The sequence below is a fragment of the Lepisosteus platostomus genome, chromosome 9 (assembly GCF_059453375.1).
Source record: "Lepisosteus platostomus isolate fLepPlt1 chromosome 9, fLepPlt1.hap1, whole genome shotgun sequence".
Taxonomy (NCBI): Eukaryota; Metazoa; Chordata; class Actinopteri; order Semionotiformes; family Lepisosteidae; genus Lepisosteus; species Lepisosteus platostomus.
Window position 1 is genome coordinate 20546153 of NC_142619.1, and position 17782 is coordinate 20563934.

The window sequence follows — 17782 nt, forward strand, 5'->3', positions numbered from 1 at the left end:
AAAAAATGTGTTTTAGTACACACAGTACGCTAGTTATATAATGCACAGGAGCACTGGTGCCTGAAAGAAGGTCTTAATGAACTAGCCTTTTATCCTGCAGATATGTTTACTTCTTAGTCTGGTAAATAACATTTCTCCATTTTCTGTTTCTTAGATGTGGGGACTGTGCTAAAAGTGGTAAGCATAACACAGGAGAACTGGGTTACGGAAGAGGTGGTGCTGGAAGAGCTGCAGGTGTTTGAGGTAAGAAGGGAAGCACAAAGGCTTAAACTGGCAGAATTAAATTAGTCAGCAACAAAAAAAACAATAATTTTAAATGGGGCCATCACAGCATTATATAACACCAAATACCTTTTTTCAGGGCAGGAAACACAGGCAAGAACAGGCTTATTCAGGAGATGAGCAAATCTATCAAGACTTGACAGATATATAAGCAAGACGTTGTCTGAAAATTACTGGAATCTCCGGAAAGCTTTGACTCTCTACCTGGAAACGACACAGTGCTTGACATTTACATTCATAAAAAATGAAACCAGAAGCTCTCTTGCCACCAATTGGCAGATCAAACAGAACTAAAGTATTAATACCCTATCTAAATACAGAACAAATATTCCCATAACAGCTCACGCCAGCTCAGTAGAGTGAAACTAATCAACGCCTTGCCTTTCTACAGAGAAGCTATTGAAAGAGGCACATTTTGCAGGAGACCTTTCAGTGTCAGTATCTGAAACTATATTCTCTTTATCCTTTCCATATCCCTGCCTTTGGATCAATATAGTTGTACCTTATCTGCTTTCCAGCTGGATTTAATTTAGTTTGTATGAAAAAAAAGGAATAATAACAAAATAGAGTTCTGATGAGCAGAGAGACCCCCCCGGTGACATTATGTATTGTGGGATAGTCATTAATCAGAAATGCTATTCCTTTATCCCTTTTGAAAATAGAAAATAGAAAACAGGATTCCAAGGAAAATAAGTTGTAGCTTGACATTGAAAGCATTTTTAATTCTTCTGTTGGGGTTAATATTAAAAATAAAATGAAATGTAATAGTATTAAATGATAGTGGATTCCCAAATAATGTGCATTTTCTCACATCCATAGATCTTTCACTGCTCCTTTGTGTTATTCACTCAATGTAGGTTCCTTCACCAATTCTGACCATGGAGATATCCTCCAAACAGGTATGCAGTGAGTTCTTTTTACTTTATATCTATGTCTTTTTATGAGAAATGTGAAAATGCCAGGACTGCCATGCTCGACGTTGTAACTTTCAGAAGACGTTAATATAAAAATGCTCATTTGTAACTGATCTTAGGCTGTACCAGTATGGAACTCTGACACCTGAGCCGGAAAAACATTCTCACTTCTGTCAAAAGAGCAGCGGGATGGGTGTTTATATAAATCTCACAGGATGAAAAGCCTCCCCACACATAGAACTCTCCTAGATGAAGAAGTTCAGTGAAAGGTCAGGGTCAGTTGGAGATACAATGTTAATACAATAGAGAATCCCAAAAACTTAATGTTCAACACTAATACTTAAGGGCTAGAGGATGTGCTAATAGCCTAAAATATGGGCTTTTACTTCGATAACATAGTAGGATATATTGAATATACTATCCTGAGCATAAAGAGTGAGCAAAGAAATGAATATATAACAATGTATTAGCAAATTACAAATAGATAGAAAGGTACAATAGGGAAGGCATTCTTCCAGTTAACCCTATCTTAACAGTTTCCTTATTACTTAAATTATCTGCTATATTAATATGTTTTTAAACTGGACAGTGATTCACATAACACAGATTTATCTGTCATAATATAAGTGCATTTATTTCTGAAATCTATGAGTACCTGGGCTTGGATTCAGGAGTCGTGCTTGGATATGTATTGGATAGACAAGAGTACATTGACTAAATCATATAATGTTTAATCTTTTTTTATTTTTTTTCATCTTCAATTTGGAGTCATTCATTGTTTTTTTTCCATTCTTGGAACTTCCAATTGTAAATCATCTCAGTTCATTGCTACAACCTTTGAACCAAGACAAGGCAAACAGGTCTTAGACAAATACTTGCAGGTACCCAGGGGAGTCACTGTTATGAGGCAAATCATGATACTCTGGCCAATTTGTATCCAGCTTACCCAGAACACAGCATGTTGTACATTGCAGCTTACACAATCCTGGTCACTGTTGTTAAATGACAAAATCCAGCTGGAGAGATTTTGGAGTGTAGGGCTCAACCTGTGGTCTGAATGACTGCAACAGTATGTAACCCTTGAACAACTAAAAGCCAGATTCAAAGAAAATATATAAATAAAGGGATTTAAGACAATTCAGTGATCTTGGTACATTATAACATTGTATTATTAATTTAAATTATTATACATTATTAATTTAAATAATAATGCATAGTATACAATGGTCTTTGAAGGAAACCCACAGTGTAAGCTTCCCTAAGTCTGATCCTCATGACCCGATTTGCTTGTGGGTTTTGTTCCAGCTGTGCTTTCAGGTACCGTACTTACTGTACACTGAGCTCTTAAATGAACCAGTAACTTGCTAATTGGACCATAAAATGACTTTGAGCTCCGAAATTATAGGCAACTTCAAGTTGCTTGTAAATATTCATGTACCTGTAACCATTTAGGTCCTTAAAATGATTTGAAAAAGTTAGCAACATTTCAAGCTCAATGCTGTCTCTGAGGGCTGAGCTGGAATTAGAGCCAGAAGACAGTTGGATTTTTAACCAGCTCAGTGATGGTGTGTCTAAATCTCTGTGGGGCTATCATAAATCAAAACAGAGAACAAAGGCAGACTTTATTACAGTATGTCTGGTAAGATTCTTGTAATACTTATATTCTCAGGTCACAGAAATCTGTTTTTCCACCTTTGTTTATGCATGGAACCATTTCAAGAAGGTCATTGCACTGCATATGTCTAATGACATTTTGTTTTGTTATTTTTAGCAACAGTTATATATTGGTTCCAGAGATGGCCTTGTACAAGTATCTCTGCAAAGATGTAACATTTATGGAAAGGTCTGTGCTGAGTGCTGTCTTGCAAGGGATCCCTACTGTGCATGGGATGGATATTCCTGTTCAAGATATGTCCCAGCACCTAAAAGGTGAAGAGTCAGACCGCCTCATTAAGAAAAAAAGAAAATTGTCAGTGACTTGAATCATGTTACTCCCTAATTTCAGTTTCGCTATCAGTTCATTATTCCTTCAAAGAACAGGATGGTAAAGAGAGCCCCTGAAGCTTGCATTTGAATTGGATGTAAATTATCTATTTTTGTAGTGTAGCCAGATGTAAATTGTCAGTTTTTGAATTATTTTTGTTTGAAGAACTTCAGAAATCGTGTAATGTTACACCAGTAGATTGATGTTTCTGGGACTGAAGCTTTCTGTTTCACTCTATGTTACTGACATTCCCTTTGGCCACTCTTCTAGGCTTTAAGGTTTTATTTCTGTTCTCAGTAGAGCATGTGAGGAGGAGATTTAATCTGATGAAAATGAGAGGTTCTCCTTTTAATGAATCATGTACAAGAGAAACAGAATATATCAAATAACAATATCTTAATGTTTTGTTTTACAAGGATTCAAATTTACTACTGTCGTACATTGTTTACATACTTTTTAGACATATGTAGGAATATTTCCTGGGGGTTCAATAACAGTTTAAAACAATAAAACATGTACTAACACTTGCAGAGCTCTTAACATTCCTGCTCTATATCTTACAAGCCTATGCTCAGGAAACCTAACCTAAAAATAGGAAATTCTGCAGTTTAACGAATATTCTGAATTGAACAGAATTTAAGAGAGAAAAATACAATTAAAATATTAAAACAACACAATTATGACACTGATAAGACCATTATTTAGTTACTTTGTTTTGTGTTTCAAAAACAGTAAAACAACATCCCCTTCAATATGTGCAGAGAATTTAAAATGATCGAATGGCAGTGCCTTACCTGTCAAAATCTCCAAATCTATAAAACTTGAAATGTACAAAATGAAAAGAAATAAATTACTTTGACTCTTGCAGACCACAGAAATAGAAAAAAATTTGTGGATCTATTGCAGCCCATTTATATTAAACATATTAAGAAAGAAGACATGTTATGTTAATGAGGAATAAGATTTAATAATCTGACAGTAGTGTCTCTGGTATTGCTTCTGCAGACGGGCCAGAAGGCAAGACATAAAACATGGCGATCCTTCAAGCCAGTGTTGGGATCTAGAGGACAGTAAGTATTTTTGTTGGCCCTTAAAAAAACTTAAAGGTAAATAAGGTAATTTGTCTATGGCATTGCATTGAATTGCATATTATGTACAGTAAAAGGATAAAATAGTAATATTTGCATTACTGACATTTCATTTTTACCTTGTTTAACAAATAAGGCCCCAACAAAAAGAACACATCTGTTATGCATTCTTCATTAGTTTAAAAGACGGGATGTTCTATGTATTGAAACAGCTATTTGTGTAAAATACTGAATATGATTTTTTCCCCCTAGCTATGGGTAATCAGTATGCTGAAGAAAAGCTCATGTTTGGTGTTGAACATAACTCAACCTTCCTGGAATGCATCCCAAAGTCTCAGCAGGCATACATCAGGTGGTTTCTGCAAAGGTCTGGGACTGACCATCGGGAAGAGGTAAGATCGCTTTTCACCCTTCAGTTAAATTAAACATTTTTCTTCCTAAGTTGTGCACACAGCAGTCAAAAACATAAAACCATATCCTGGCAAGGGTCACTTTTAACTACCTTAGTTCTATTATAAAATTCTGTTTAAATTAGTAGTTGGGTCTTGGTTTTGGTTTTCTGTCCTAAAGCATTGCATGCGTTTGGATATTTTTCTGTGAACAAGTACTGTTTTTGTTAGCTCTTTCATGGAATGTGTGTGTGTGGTCTCTTTTGTGGTCTCCCATTTTTGACACATTTTATTTGCAGCACTATTAGTTCCTGTAACCTGCCAAGCCATAGCACTGAAATAGTGGTTACAGAAGAGCAGAACTGGAGAGTTACAGGACAGTGGCACAAGCAAGTTTGCACTCACCTCTGCAATGGTCCACTTGCATAATAAAATACAGCACAAATAGGTTTTCTTAGTATTCCAGGCAAGCAAAGTGTATGTTAAAAGTCAGTATCATTTTTGCAATATTTGTGGCACTCAGACCTAACTTTGCCCAGTGGCAATTTTAATATTGGAGATGTAGGTGAGAGAACCTCGGTTCTGTTTTTTTAAGAAAACTTTATATGCATTATAATATACAGTACCATGGGCAATGACCGATTTGTATACTATCGAACTACAAGCACAGTGAAATAGTATAACTCTGAGGTGTCTGAGGTGTTCCCATGTACTTCACACCAGTGCATTTGCCTTCCTCTATGAATGCCTGAAAGATTGACCTTTACATAAAAACAGCTGGCAGCTGGGACAACCCTGTCTAAATGCCAATAAATGTGCCAACTCTGAGAAAAAGGCACACAACCTTAACATCTGAAATAATCAGAATCAGTAGTTGAAACATTGTCAGTTTATTATTGACTGGGCACTGCAATTTGCTCCTAAAGGAGGTTTTGAATTCTATTGTATCATTTTTTACTGTAATGTGTAGCATTTTAAAAAATATGTTTTGGATGTCAGTTTTTTGGAGGATCTTGGTTTTTTTTTTTTTCTGGCAGGGCGCCATATTATTAAAATGACCGCAAGCTGTGAATAATAAGATATAACTCTTTCTAGGATTACTCCTCATCTGGATATTTAGGGTTATAATTTCAAGGTGGTCATGCAACTAAGTGCAGAATAAATGAGATCTGATAACCAAGATGCCTGGCTGCTAGCCATTTAAATACTATTCTTAAACAAGGGGATTTCTGAAACCATGACCTGGACATACGACTATTGGGAGTTTCCAAGTCTGCCTGTAAAACTTCTTGGTCGATTTAACCATTGAGAATTGAATGGCTGCAGGCTCTGTTTAAGAATTTTTCTGGCCTCTTGTTGTATAGTTAGTTGAGTGCTTAAAGAAAGATTAGCTAAAAAGTAAATGCATCCTTAGCACACATTATTGCCAGTCATTAATAGTGAATAGACAATGTGCTGAATATTCCTACTACAAAGGCATAGCTTTATTCAGATTTCTTATAATTAGTTACACAGAAATATATACAGTATGTATTAAGAGGAAATTTAAACAATAATAAAAATACTATGTAAACTTTCAACTTGTGACAGTTTTCGGTCATTTTTAATTGTCCCTTTTTTGACAGAAATGTTAACTATAAGAACTATATACTGTAGTTAACTTTGTTAACTATAATGTTTAAAATATGATAATGTTTTAGTGTGGCTCCTACTACTTGTTCAACTACTGTACTGCTAATGCCACTGCTAATGCCATAATAATAATCCAAATATATTTTCGGTTTTTAAAAATAGACTTTCATACATATATGCTCTTGGACCATGCTCATTTCTTTCTGTGTCTGGTCTTTCTCTCTCCATACTTCCCCCAACACACACACTCCTTATCTTAATTGAAATTTAATGTTATAAAATAATCAACACATAAAGATTTATCCTTTTGGCTATTTGTGTCTTCCACTGATGTGATAACCTTTTTCTAGGTCAGATCTCGAAGGAATATAGTATGTCCTGTTTCGCTTTTGCTGTTGCCAGTGAAATGCCGATGTGTGTGTACATATAGTTTTCAGTGAGATCAGATTTGCATTTTTTCATTGCATCTCTTTGTTAAAGAAAACATCTTTTGAAGATGATATTCCATTTGGCAAAGTTTCTGATAATGTTTTTTTTTTTTTTCCACAACAGTATCATGTGATATTTATGGAATTCTGTTATTCCTTTTCACTAGTCTCTGGAAAAGAAAAAAAATACCTGGAAAGCAACTTTTCATAAAACAATGTGCAGCAAATCATGTATTTCTTATGTTTTTGTGAGATCAAAACTATTTGTCTGATTAAATTTAAAATTAATATGTAATTTAATACTTAGCTATAATTGCATATTCGGCTTTAGTTGAACTCATTATTGGTTTATCTGGCAACTGGTCACTTCAGTGTTCTTTGTTTCACAAAGAGGTGATGAATGACCAATAGCAGAAACAGCAAACTTCTTCAGGCACACGGAAAGTAAGTGTAAAGAAATGCTTGCTGATCTCTAGCTTGACGTACATCTACAGAATGGATTGACAAAGATGAGCCTAGTCAGCAGATTCAATATCACCAGTATTCTGCTTTTAAAAGAATGCAAACATAAAGACAGGTGCTGAAACTTCAAAAGACAGAGAGCTTTTTTATTATTCTCTGAAGTGGAAAGCATATCCCCAACAGCCAGGATGTAATGGAGCTGTCCATATGTTTGTATTTAAAATCACACTAGCAGTTTGAGTTACAGTATATTCACTATGCTTTAGGTAGGAATATTTTGCAGAACATATGAGGTTCATGATTACTTACAGTTACAGTATGTCTGAGCTTTCTACTCTGTGGATTTGTTTGGTTGTCCTATCATTAAATTAATGGCTTCTAAAACTGTTTTGTGTGTATATGTATGTGTAATATATGTATGGCATAAGGAAAAATAAGGTTCTGATTAAGAACAGTTACAAATAACATGAGGCCATTTGACCCATTTAGCCAGTTTACTAGTTAGTAGCTAGTTTCTGGACTGGATGTCATTCAGCATTTCTTGAAAGAAGCCAGGATACTGCTGCAACACTATGGCTCAGCAGCTTTTTTCATACTCCCACATCCCGATGGGTAAGAAGTACCTCGTGTTCTCAGTTTGTTAATGTAATTCCATGTACAGTAGTTTCCACTTGTGCCCTCTGGTGTTTGTTTCAACGTTCAATCTAAAGAAGTTTGGTGTTGTGATCTTCTATGTTCTAGACTTAAATAAGTTCTCTTCTGCTTTTCTGTAAGTGTAGGAATATATTCTGAGGCATGATAACATACTAAACTTTTACTTATTCTACAGTTTAAACAAATTTCTTACTGTATATAGGGATTGGCTCAGTGCTGTTAGCACCAAGAGCTGACCAAACATTATTCAAAGGCCAAACATTCAGGACAATATATATATATTAGCTTACATTGCAGGAATTCCAGGACTGTAGGAATTTTGCATGCATCAGGATTTTATTTTATTGTGGTAGCATAGCTAGGCATGTATTATGAGTTTATCAGTTATTATCAAATTATCAGTTTGGACTTGTTGGAGGTGAATTATCAGCACTTAATAGCAAAATCTGGGTGCAAACAACAACAGATTGATAAGATCACTTTATTGGCCATATACAATTTCTTCTATTAGGAAATTCTTTTCGCATACCCCAACTTGCTCTCCATGAGACACACAGACAGGGAGAGAAGCTTGGGGTCAGAGCACAGAGTAACTCATTTATAAAGCACCCCTATAAAGCAGTTGGGGTTAAGGGCCTTTCTCAGGGGCCCAGTGAAGTAGGATTCCTCTACCCACCATGGGATATGAACCGGCAACCTTCCAGCCACAGGCACAGATCCTTAGCCACAGAGCCACGTATTACAGAGAGTCCAAACCATCATGTGTAGAATCCAAGGGAAGTAAACATTTTATGTACATTGTCATGCCTTCTACAGTCCCTTTAGCATGGGTCTTCTCCCTGTCTAAGTTACGTTCTTTATAGTCTTCTCCAGGTATTCTGGTAAAGTGGTGCCCAGTAATGGCATGATAGTATTGTCAAAAAAACAGAGCAAAAATAGTTAATGATTTAAAATAATAATTGCATTATAAAATTGAGTACTTTAAGCTGTTTGGAAAGAAATAATGGTGCACAATCTTACGGTTTAAATGGTTTTTCAAAATAAAATAACAGTACAATATGTTAATACACAGTAAAATCATGATAAAACATGGGGAGATATAGCGAACTTTAATATAATCCATGGCAGAATGAAGTAAATGCATTGTTTAAAAATGGCAACAACTTGGAAGAACTATAATAATTTCCCAAAGTAATCTCTCAAAGTGCACTATTGCCCCTTTATTCTATTTTTTCATCTTTCATTTAATATATTTAGAAATCCTATAATAATTTGACAACTAGCATTGTTTACATATAAATTTTTAGGGAGCATGTAAAAATTTGTCTACAACAGCAAAACAAGGCAGATGATCATCTAAATGAGGAATTTGAGCCAATGTGCACCAATCATCTTACCTCTGCTGTTTTTTCAAGATTATGCTGACTCGGGTATATGTTCACTCTTTAAAATTGCCACGTATTCTTATCAATCTTCATAGTGTAATATTATATGGACGAATCCTGTGTTTTTAATGGCATGTCTGCTACAGTAATGCTTCCTGTATTGAAATTAATGTTTCTGTCCCTCTGACATCAAAAATGTAGTAGTAGTCACTTGTGGACTACCAGTCATCTGTGATTAATAGTCATGGGATTTAACCACTTCCTTTATGTTAAGGGATTGAGCCATTTACTGAGCAGAAGGTTGTCATTGTTATTGATTGTTGAATTAATTAATAGCAACTCAATTGCAAAGTATTGGGATCACTGCTTCCAAGGAGCATATCTTTATTTCGGTGAAAAGCCATATGGAATTGAACTGCAGGGATTTCATGACATTCTTATAAAATGCACCAGCCTAGTGTAATATCCTGAAATTATGGTCAATTTCATCGTAAAATGTGAAGGAATGCTGCTGTAGCTTTCATTTTGCACAACTTTCTTTATTTATTATGTGTGATTATCCATTTCCTCTCTCCCTAGACTCCTTTGTTCCATTTCTGTGCTCTAAATAATCCAGATAAAGGGTTACTAGATCAAAATAGCACAGTATTATATGTATTGATTAAAACCAGTTCTCTTTGCTGTGTTCTGGTATACATTTAAAGAAGATGTATAGAAATTCCTCTTATAGAAATGTATAGAAATAAAAATGCATTACTGATCATACAAAATGGCATACTAAACTTCAGAACCTAGGATCTTTTATCAAATGCATTTTGTTTTCTTGTAAAACAATTGTACCAGCAAACAGATAAGTAAATACATTACAAAGACATAACATATATTTAAAAGTGTGCACAATATATATATATACAGCATTTTTAGTACATATATACATAAGTTAGTTCATTAATTCTGATCAAGTGCCCTTTACAAAGTGTTTCAGTTATTTAACCAATATAGTGAAGGCTGACAGAGACCCATTGTAACTGTTTAGTATTCATGACGCAGTCTTAGCCTGAAAGATTGCCTTCGATACATTATGACACATTTCCTTAAGGAAGGAAAGGGAAGGGAATCAGAAGGCCACATCGGAAACAGTTGGCTCAATGAGCGTCTCCTTTTTGTCACCTTTTAGGTCTTGGCATTAAATCCCTGTCTGTCTCTCAATAGCATATGGGAGGAGACGAGATCTTTACTGGAATTCGGGTTGTCAGTGGGTCATTCTGCTGTTTCAGACACCATAATAGACTCCTTTCCATAGTGTTAAAATATGCACAGCAGTGCCTACACTTTTCTCACCCATTTTAGTTGTTGGACTTGTTTTGTAAAACCAACTTTATTTCTAAGGCCTAGCAACCCCGTTTTATTACCTTTTTCTTTATGACCAAAGCTTTGTGAGAAATACAAGTTTGAATGTTTCCATTTAGTAATTCACATCTCTATTTTCTGGTTATTATTATTCTACTAAACTTTTATTTAGTTTTGTGGAGGGAAAAATCAACATAAAATGAATAAGATAATCTAGAACCACAATTTCCTCCATGCTTCTTACACATCTTTCCCATAACCTTCCCTAGGTGGTAACCAGTATGTTCTTCCTTTGTTCTACCCCCAGATCTTTATCTCTACCCAGGTGGTAAACCCCTCTCTGTCTAAATCCTGATGACCGTCAGTCATACACTTTCATGGGTGTTTAATATGCATGACATCACAATGGAGTGTTTAATATGCATGAGATCATGAAAGGACAGGACCCATGGATGTCAGGAAATAGTGTGACCATCCACAAAGCATGTCAGCACACCACATCTGCCTCGGCTGCACTGAGAACTATATTGATGTATCTTTATTCGATGAAAGAACATAGAAACATAGAACAACCATAGAACAAGGAATGTTTTCCACCAGAACAGTAGATCAAATCGAGGGACATAGACCACAGGGAACATGGCCACATCTCAACACTCCTCTGTTATGTGAAAAATGGTGCCCACTATTCTTTGAGCAGAGACATTCAGGGTGTCATTGAGACTTATTAGGAAACATCTCCAAACAGTTCTGTGCTTAAAATGAATCATGGATCAACTGAAGGTTGTGGGTTTTAGAGGCCAGATTCAAATTGTGCTGGCCTTATTTTGCATTTTGTTGGCTTGTGTGGTGTGCACATGATTGTTACTGGAAATTTCAAACAGAATATCTAGTGTATAAGTACAAGGTATTTCCATATATGTTTTGAAAGTCACCCAAGATAGTGGAGCCCACTAACAATATATTCCAAACATCATGCTTTCATCTTCCACAGGTATGTTTTGTCTGCTAGATACTGATCTAGAACTGATTACTAGTAGTTTATATGAGAAGCTAAATATACAGTATATGCATAAAGTAAAGAGAATCTCCAGATTCAAGTTCTGCCCCTATGTTCTGCATTTCACGTAAGGTGTGAAATGGAAGCACTAAGCCTTAGGGAACCACGTAAGCATGCATTGCAGAACAAAGAACTAGATAAAAAAGAAAGATGTAGCCAGTAAATTATAGAGTGATCGGACTTCCTGGAATGTACAAAAATAGTTGTGTTATGTGACATCTGCTTGAGTGTGAAGTCCCAGATCAGAACACTGAGATAACTACTTGATATTTCATGATGGGTCTTACCTCAACCAGTAGAGGGAACCTGCACCCCTAAGAACTTTCCGATTTCAGAAAATGTGTTACTTGCCATCAAAGGGGTAATATATTACCCTTAATTACTAACATACCTGGTCCTGCCAGTGCATGAAATGCTTGACCTACTGGGTTTACTGCAAATTTTTATAGACTTCTAATATGTTTAAAAGATTTATGTAATGGCAGGAGTGACCTTTATCTAAGCATGGCTTCCAACAAATGAAGTAATAGTATTTACCTCTCCTGAAAACACCAATGCATTTTCTTTTTTATATCACACTATGATTTTTAATTAACAGCATAAACTTTGCTTAACTAGATTACAAGGCAGCAATAGAGACCTCTGTATAAAAATGCAGCTTGGCATGTTTCATGTCATTATACTTTAGTCACAGATGCCTTGTCTTAAGTGAAAGGGCGACTTTTGGACAAGTAGATGTCTGCTGTACTGTGTGTATTGAAATTGAGCAGCTCGTTTTAATTTCCCCCAGTCTTTCCTATGAAGATTAACAGACATGTGTCAGAACCTATGAGAAACAGTGGCACAGTTTCTGAAAAAGGCAGTAAAACAATGGGCAGACCAACCCAATGTTAAATGTTAATTTTCCAGAAAAGCACTTTTTGTAATTGTCTCTTTATCTTGTCCTTATGTGTTTAAAAGATTAAACAAATAAATGAAAAAATCAAGGTTTGAAGATTGAACATTTATGAATGAGGGTCTTTGGAGGCTTCCCCAGCTAAGTAACATAAATTTCTGATTCAAAAGATAAAGCACAAACATATTATCTATCATTGGGTTTAGTGTTAAGACAATATAATCCTAAGGCAAACAGCAAGAAGTTTAAATCAAAGGTTACTGCTAATTTTGAACAACAACTAAAAAGTAAATTATGTTATGTAAGACTAATCTACTATTATTTGGTAATGACTGGAGTAAATATTTTAAAAGGATAAACTGTCCTTATATTTTTTTCTTTGTTTCATCTTATCCATTCTGCTACTTTGAAAGCATACTTCCCTCTAGAATGAAGCTCAGTTGTAGTGATTTACACAATCTTGAGCCAAACCATCTACATTAATGATAACAGAGCTCCAGTCCAGTGTAACCTATTGTGTAATTTAACACTTAAGTCAGCACTCTCAGAGTGAATTTATCAAAATCACTAATTGTGTTTGCCTAATGAATGGGAAAAGTGGCTGCCTTATAAGTTAAACTGATGACCTTTGACAAAGAAAAAAAATCAGATCACCCCCACTGCCTTTGAAATTTAGCAAGGCAAATTAATTTATTCATTTAGTTATTTGCTTAATGTATACATTAAAATGTTGCATTATGCTGAGTATTTGTGCAGTGTCAATCTATTATTCAATTAGGACAGAAATAAATAATTCAGCCTTTGAGTCCAGATACTACTTAGTCTAGGAAGAATGATCTTGAGTCTTGAGTCGAATGTACTTTATTTCACAACAACTTAAAACCATAATCAAAAGTTGGCATTTCACTTATAAGTATACAAAAATACTGTATATGTTGTACTTGTTTATGTAGTTGTAAAATAAATGAAAGTAGAAACAATGTTTCTCACCGAAAAAAGCTAAGTTTTATGTTGCTTCTAATACTTTGCCAAAGACATAGCCTGCTAAAACAAAATTAGTAACTTCATGTTAGTCTTCTTAAGTAGCTTTTTACACAGTTGTGTATCCTCAAAAGTTTCTGTGGGATCTGTAATCCTGCAACTTGTGAAGACAAATATACTGGAGAAATATACTGGAAAAATAAAATTAACCTCTAGAGTAAATCATCTCTTAAGTAAACTGTAGCTAACTAGATGGCAGGAGCTGGCAACTGTTTAGTAAGGATGTGCTGAATATTGACCCTTATTTGCTTGAGTATTTCAACAGAAGGCATTCAGAAGAAAAAAATGAATCTATTGTTCTCTAAATCTTTCTCTGTGGTCTATTTTTCACTTCAGACGGTGAAGTGAAGTATGCTTTGAAGCTTCATCTTCCCCTCTTTAGCAGATGTATTGTTTTAGCTTTGACAGCACCATGACATGTGATTAATTTGTAAAGAAGGAGCTATTTAAACAGCCCATTTATGTAGTTCATAGGGAGCTGACCTTTACCTGATGCCATCATGTCCTGATCATCTGCCTTATGCCATCTTAATGTAAAAGACATTCAGTGCACTGTGTTGACCTTTGAAAGCATTGAGGCTGTTTCCCCTTTGTTACTTCAATTTGTTTCTCATTATAATGATCATTAACACACTAACCCTATGTTGCATGCTACTCAATTTAAATTCCTGAATCTTTAATGTAAGTAGTATTATCTTTTGTTTTCACCAACTCTTAGTCAAGACCTTAGAAGGCTACATTCTAAGTTTAAGAGCCATCTTCTGATTGTTTTCTGTGGTAATGAACCATTTGTGCCTCTATTTAAAATTCAGATAGAAGGCTGCAATTTGGGAGGGAATGATTTAAAACAAATTCATGGAGGTACCAGATTTATATACTGTATATATTTATCCACTTTGTATGCAGGTAAAGCCTGATGAAAGAATAATGAAGACAGAGCTGGGCCTGTTGATTCGTTCACTCCACAAGAAGGATGCAGGAACTTATTATTGCGTTGCACAGGAACATACTTTCAGCCACACTATACTCAGGCTGAACTTGAAAATAATTGAGAATGGCCAAATGGAAAACAAGCAGGCCAAATCGGAGGATCAGGTGTCACGCACACAAGACGCCATAGCAGAGTCGCGTCTCACATTGGAATCCCGCTACAGATACAAAGACTATCTCCAGCTGTTAAATAACCCTCTCTTTACAATTGATGAGTACTGCGAACAAATGTGGTACAGGGAGAAAAGGCGTCAGAAAAACAAAGGCTCCTCAGGAAAATGGAAGCACGTGCAAGAAAGTAAGAAAAGCAGAAACAGAAGACATCACACCCGTCATCCAGACCACAAACCTGATGCTGTTGACACATAAAACCTTTTTTGTAGCCAGTATTCTTTTGATTTTTAAAACACAAAGACAATATTGAACTTCATTACCTTCATTATGTGTTTAAAATTGAACTTTTTAAAGATAAAGCATACCTTACAAATTCATTATCATACACTTTAAGTATACTTCTGAAGTGACTGTGGACCATATGCAAGGTATTATGGTTCTGGACCCTGTTTTGACAATACATGTGTAATATAATGCATGATGATACATCCTTAATGCTGAATAAATGTAAATATTCAAATGGATTTTACTGTATAGCTTTAGTACATTTGTTAGAAGTTTAAACGTTTTGCTTGAATTCATAAGTTTGATCTATAACCAAAAGGATACGTTCATGACCTGTTCTCCTAAAACCTGGCTCTTCAATGTGGGTTTTTGATTTAACCAGATATCTTTAGATGTTTATATCTGTGAAAGTAATAAGGATAAAAAGGTGCCTATGGCTCTGTAATAAACCACTAAATCACTCCTTCTGATCATGTTGGCAAAAGGATTAAAAATGCAAATATGAGAACTGAACTCAAAAATCCAGGTTTCTGGAGAGCAGACTATATTTAACAAAAACTATATGTTATATGTTTGATTATTTTTTATACTGTACAAATCTGAAGTTCATTTATTTTGTGTAGACTAAGTATTCAACATTTGTGACAATGTTATTTATTATAGTTTTGGTTTTACAGGCCTTCAAAACATTGAGGTACTTTCCCTGTCTTAATGCATTTGATTGTGTTCGGTATCTTTTGAACTCCTGCCTTTTAGCACCATTAGACCATTAATATTTCTCAGAAGGTCTGCTTATATTTTTAGTTAATTTACATTTAACTTATAAATCACTTGATTTAGACACCCCATCCTTGGTAAGTTGAATAAATGCTTAAGAGTCAATGTACTTAACATTCTTGTGGAATGTTAATTTACAGTATGTATTGTATTTCTGCTGTATATTTCTGACTTAAATCACAAATAATTGTTGTATCATTTTTCAACAATATTAAACCAGTCTGAACATTCAGTTTCTGATGTAAAATATTAAGTGACAGATTTTGTCTGCATTTATATTTGTTCACTACAACGCATAATCACATTTCCACAGCTAGGAAGTGAAATCTGAAATGAAAACAGTAGCGGTGAAGCTCTATGTGATAATTTAGCCATTACAATGCACAGCCACCCCAGAAATTCTTATTATAGAACCACCAGCTCTTGTGATGGTAATGTAAAATGTCAGACCCAGAGCTATTCAGAGTAACTAGCATTGGTACTTCAAGTAGTTCTGTGTCTGCTTTAAACACTGTAAATCAGTGTGATGTACAGTGTTTTTTTTTTTACCAAGTTGAGAATAACATGCAATGCCTGAGTCCTTTGTCTCAATGCACTTACTGGGTTTGTGGCCTTGATTTAGAATACTTTCAGACAGCTATTCTGAATAGCTGTTTCCAAAACGTCATTTTATTTTTCAATAAGCTTATGCTGATTTAATTAATGAAAATGTTTGTATATTGTTAAAATTTCAATAAAAGGTTGGCAGTGTAGCTTTGGGAATCTTACTAAGATGATATAGATCTGTATTTTCAAAATCTGACTTTTTTGTGACAAGGTCCAAGGTACAGAAAGGCCCGAATCCTGAAGAAACACTGTGTCGTTTTGGTTTATGCTCCAGCCGAGTTATTAATCACGGGCTAGTTGATTTCTATTTTATATTTGTGCATATTTATATGTTTACATCTTACCCTTGAAATAGGGTATCTTTGACACTCAGGACTGACTGAAGAAATAAGTTAAAGACAAAATCTAAACAAGCAAGCAGATTAATTAAGTCATTATTAGCACCGGAGACTTAGATCCCAGCTGCAATGAAAACCAGCAGACACAAGGTTTTCCCAGGACCGGGTTTGAAAACCACTGGTCTAGATGAAGACTCAGCAAAACATGGTGGCTTCTTATTATGCACAAAGAAGAATAAAATAATCAGTCCCGGTACGATAGCTACTGCAGCTTTTGTGTCTCTGTTCTTACTGATTTAGTAACAGTATGGATTCTACTACATAAAGAGAGTGTCCCAGAGACCTTGTTCGATCACTATGGCTAAAGTACCTTCTGCCATTTACACATATTGTATTACCTAGTGGGGAAGTGGGCAGCAATTCAGTTCTTTACCTACTGTATACAATTTTGAGGACAAACCAAGACCCACATGAAATAAAGATAATTCTGTAGGAATAATACATTTATCAGAAATTCTAAGCTCTACAATCAGCCACCTACTGAAAGCTAAAATTACAAAGAAGGAAACTTAAAGAAACATTTATACATTATTGATTAAGCAAAGCCTTTAGGCACAGATGTAGATGAACAAACAAAGGCGAAAAACCTCCAGGGGTCCATAGCCTACTGCTATTCCCCCCAGCCACCCCAACAACCACCTCCAGACATCAGTCTTTGTATTTTAAGAGTCTAAGGCACAAAAGAGATTTTGGACAACAATAATGCTTTTGTATATCATTTCTTATATTGCAGTTTCTAAGAAAAAAGTGTTTAGTGTCTAGGACAAGGATAAGTGACGCATACATGATCCAGTGGCGACTAAAAAAGAAGTCATTTACATGACATAATTATGTCTTGACCATTACAAGTGTACAGTATCTTGTGTACTGTGTTGTGACTAAAAATAATCTTATTCACACAACATGCTATACAATGATTGTTTCGTGGCGACAGCATAGTATGTTGAGTAGTTTTGTCAAACTCTAATTAAGGTGAATAGATGTGATTCACATTGTGAATTAGATTACTGGCGTAACCTACTGGGCTGAGGAGCTTGAAACCCTGTCC

The 17782-nt window shown here is 35.2% G+C and overlaps 1 protein-coding gene across 3 annotated transcripts in view; it reads left to right on the forward strand.

The window, feature by feature from the left end:
* sema3d (sema domain, immunoglobulin domain (Ig), short basic domain, secreted, (semaphorin) 3D) overlaps positions 1 to 15962 on the forward strand; it is a 186627-nt gene extending 170665 nt beyond the window's left edge. For all 3 annotated transcript variants that reach the window (XM_088647163.1, XM_088647162.1, XM_088647164.1), the window contains exons 13-18: positions 155 to 243; positions 1140 to 1181; positions 2968 to 3125; positions 4186 to 4250; positions 4521 to 4660; positions 14471 to 15962. In XM_088647163.1, coding sequence (XP_088503289.1) covers positions 155 to 243; positions 1140 to 1181; positions 2968 to 3125; positions 4186 to 4250; positions 4521 to 4660; positions 14471 to 14923 — 947 coding nt within the window. In that variant the 3' untranslated portion in view covers positions 14924 to 15962. The remainder of the gene's footprint in view (positions 1 to 154; positions 244 to 1139; positions 1182 to 2967; positions 3126 to 4185; positions 4251 to 4520; positions 4661 to 14470) is intronic.
* The last annotated feature ends 1820 nt before the right edge of the window (positions 15963 to 17782 follow it).